General features: G+C 56.6%; 1 protein-coding gene across 1 annotated transcript in view; it reads right to left on the reverse strand.

Annotated features, from left to right (window-relative positions):
- Positions 1 to 2,830: 2,830 nt before the first annotated feature.
- Positions 2,831 to 3,390, reverse strand: part of UTF1 (undifferentiated embryonic cell transcription factor 1) — a 1,171-nt gene continuing 611 nt past the window's right edge. Inside the window, exon 2 of the mRNA XM_012807763.1 lies at positions 2,831 to 3,381. Within this exon, the coding sequence (XP_012663217.1) occupies positions 2,831 to 3,381 (551 nt within the window). The remainder of the gene's footprint in view (positions 3,382 to 3,390) is intronic.

Raw genomic sequence — 3,390 nt, forward strand, 5'->3', positions numbered from 1 at the left:
GGACAGCTTGAGGCTCTGTCTCAAAAAAAAAAAAAAAAAAAGAAGAAGAGTAATGGTGGCACTAAGGAGCTGAGGGAGGGCTCCTTCTGAGCTTCTGCACAGAGGCTGACCCTCAGAAGGGGAGGGGAGGGCTCTACAAGTCTCATCCAAAACAGGCCTCATCCAGACCAGTGAGAACAACCCCTGGGGTCACCTGTACCCCAAGTCAGGGCAGCAGTTAGCAGCTGGACAAGGATTTGCTGAGCCTGATAAATGGAGTGCCCAGGTGGGGAAGATGGTATGGAGGATGTACAGTGAGGTGTGTGGTAGACCCTTGCTCACACAGAACAGAACTCCACAGAACAGCCTCTAGCTGTAGTGCCAGAAGTCAGTAGTGGAAGCAGGAGCTGGATGGTGGTCATGCAGTAGGGGGTTAGGCACTCACGCATCTGTCTCCTGGTCCAAGAAAGGCATTTTTGGACCTCTACATGCTGTGACAAGTCAATAAACCTCTTCTTCACTGGGGCCCACTGGGCTGATACCACCAAAGGCCAGAAAATAGCAAGCGTGCAAGCTGAAGCCCGGCATTGCTGGCTTTGTGAGGACAGCTCCTCTGTAAATGGAAAGCAGCCTTGCCATGTGATCCAGCAATTCTCCTGGGCATAGAAGACATTTGTATCCCCATGTTCACAGCAGCATTATTCACAGTAGCTAAAACGTGGAAGAACTCACATATCCACTGCAGGATGAGTGGACAAAACAGAATGGGGTGTGTACTTACAACAGAATATTACTCCTATAAAGGAAGTAAATCTGGTCAATGGCTGCAAGGGTGAACCCAGAGGACATTATGCTAATTGAAATAAGCCAGATGCAGAAAAAGTTGGGAGGTATCCAGAGCCCTCAGATTTGAAGTCATACCACGGGAGGGTGGTTACCAGGGGCTGGGTAAGGAGGTGGGAGGAAAGATGGTGGGGCTGGTTGCCCCAGATAAGAATGTATTTAACACCTCTGACTTGCAGACTTAGAAATGGCTAAGACGGTAGAATATGTGTATTTTACAATTTAGAAGGTTACAATTTAGAAGGCTGACCAGTAAGCCCCCAGCCAGACAGCAGGGACCCTAACCCAGACCTCACCCTGCTCTCCTGACCAGTCCCAACCTGGGGGAGATGAGCTGAGGCCAGGGTCACAGCCCTGGGCTGTGTTCACCCCAGACCCTCTGCAGGTGAAGACTGGCCTCTCTAGGGGAGTTGAGGCAGGTACCTTCTGACAAACCTCTGCAGGTGAAGACTGGCCTCTCTAGGGGAGTTGAGGTAGGTACCTTCTGACAAACCCCACATAAATGCTTACACCAGGACAGGAGTGTACAGAGGGTTGCTCCAGAAGGCCTCTGAGGCCATGGCACTTACCCTCCATCCTAACCTGTGGGCAGAAAGGCAGATGGTTCTGTTTGATGCTCTCAAATGGCTGTGGCTCAGAAGCTTAGGCTGATTGCTCACAGGCCCCAAGACAGCCCTCTGCGGAAGGGTGCCCAAGTGACCAAGGGATGGACACACTCCACAGTCCTTGGCTTTGGGTGTGGACACTTGGACCTGGGCTGTGAGGCAAAACTTCCTAGAGCGACTGTGTTGTGCTGGTGACACAGCAGCTGTCTCAGAGTCCTAGTGTCCCCCGATCTGTGGCTCTGACCTGTGGTGGCAGGACTGTGTTTGTAGGAGCTGTTTGTAAACTTGACTCATCCACAAATTTTTGCTTTTCAAGGTAGACAGCAGGGTGATCTGCAGGCCAGGGTCTCTTCCAAGACTCAGAGAAGCCTCACTTCCCCAGGAGCTGCCTCAGGGCCACCAGGGTGGGGGAGGAAGGGCTGCGACCCTGCCCCCACCCTGGGTGGGCCCTTGGGACTCCAGAGTGGGTGGCAGGCACTCCCACCCAGCATTTAACAGCTAGATGGCCCGGGGCAAATCCCCAGTCTTTCCGGATGGGCCCGTTAATTTGTAAAGTGGGGCCATCATTTGCTCTGAGCACTGCATTGTCATGCTAGTGAAGTTTCTCAGCAGCACCAGCCTCTCCCGCCTGACCCACCCTTCCCCACCCCCTCAGACTCCCGGTACAGGTGGGGCTTTTTTTTTTTTTTTTGGCTGGGGCTAAGGTTTGAACTCCCCACCTCTGGCATATGGGGCTGGTGCCCTACTCCTTTGAGGTCCAGGGGCCGCCCAAGGTGGGGCTTTCTTATGGCTACTTTTAACGTGCTCTCTGGGCCAGCCTGAGCAAGACTCCGTCTTTAAAAATTGCCTGGTGTTGTAGCAGGCTCCAGTAGTCCCAGCCACTTGGGAGGCTGAGACAAGAGGATCACTTGAGTTTCACCTCTGGACTCCCCACTGCATACCTGGAGGAGGAGGGGGGCTCTCCTCGCAGGACAGGCTGGACACAACGCTCTTATGTCACTCTGCCTCTTCAGGGTCCACAGTGGACCAGACCTCCCACTACGGCCCGTTTAGTGGGGCTCCTAAGGAGGCCAGACAGTCCTTGCCCACCAGCTGGCCTGCGAGGAGGTGGTCCCGAAGGCCTTCAGGTAACAAAGACCCCACCATCAGGTACCACATCCTCTCACTCTCAATACTAGGCCCCCTCCCCAGACCCTAGAGGCATTTTAACCTTGCCCAGACTTGTTTTGAGTTCTTCCTATTCCGCCGCCCACTCTCATGGAACCGTCCACAGAGCAAAGTCCAAGAAAGCAACCTTTTTATTCAACGTACCTAGGCTTGGGGCTGGGGGAAGCTGCAGGGTAGGGTAGGCAGCAGGGGAGGCGGCTAGGCCTGGAGCAGGCAGGGCTGGAGCGGGCCGAGTCTCACTCGCGCGGGTCCCTTAGGACCCCACGCTCAGCAGCAGCGCTGCCTAGAATGAATCCCACGGCGAGGGATACGGTCTGGTCGAATGAGCCACGCAGCTGCTCCACGTGCTGGTTCAGGGTGAGCAGCTGGTCGCGCAGCGGGCCTAAGACGGCCACGATGTCGCCCAAGTGCCCCAGGGTCTGCAGCAGGGCAGCATTCAGAGATGGAGCGACCTGGGGGGATGCGCGGTCTTCGGGGCGGCCGGGAGGCGAGTCGGGGTATTCTTGGGCGGGGTCGGCGGCAGGTGGCGGCGGTGGGGAGGCGGGGGCGCGGAAAGTCGCGTGGTCTTCGGAGCAGCCGGGTCCAGAGGTAAAGGTGGAGAGAACCGTCGGGGTGGGTGCTGGCGGGGAACAGGGGGCGCGGGAGACGTCCGTAGACTTAGGCGGGGAAGGGCTAAACCTGAGCGTCCAGGTGGGATCCGCGTCGGGGTCACCGGCGGCTGGCAGCGGCATTGCACCTGGGAACGCAAAGCGGTCGGTCGGAACAGGGGTTCCGGGTGCCAGCCTCCCCCTCCCCG

This window comes from Otolemur garnettii, unplaced genomic scaffold, assembly GCF_000181295.1.
Source record: "Otolemur garnettii isolate 467f Iridium unplaced genomic scaffold, OtoGar3 scaffold00075, whole genome shotgun sequence".
Taxonomy (NCBI): Eukaryota; Metazoa; Chordata; class Mammalia; order Primates; family Galagidae; genus Otolemur; species Otolemur garnettii.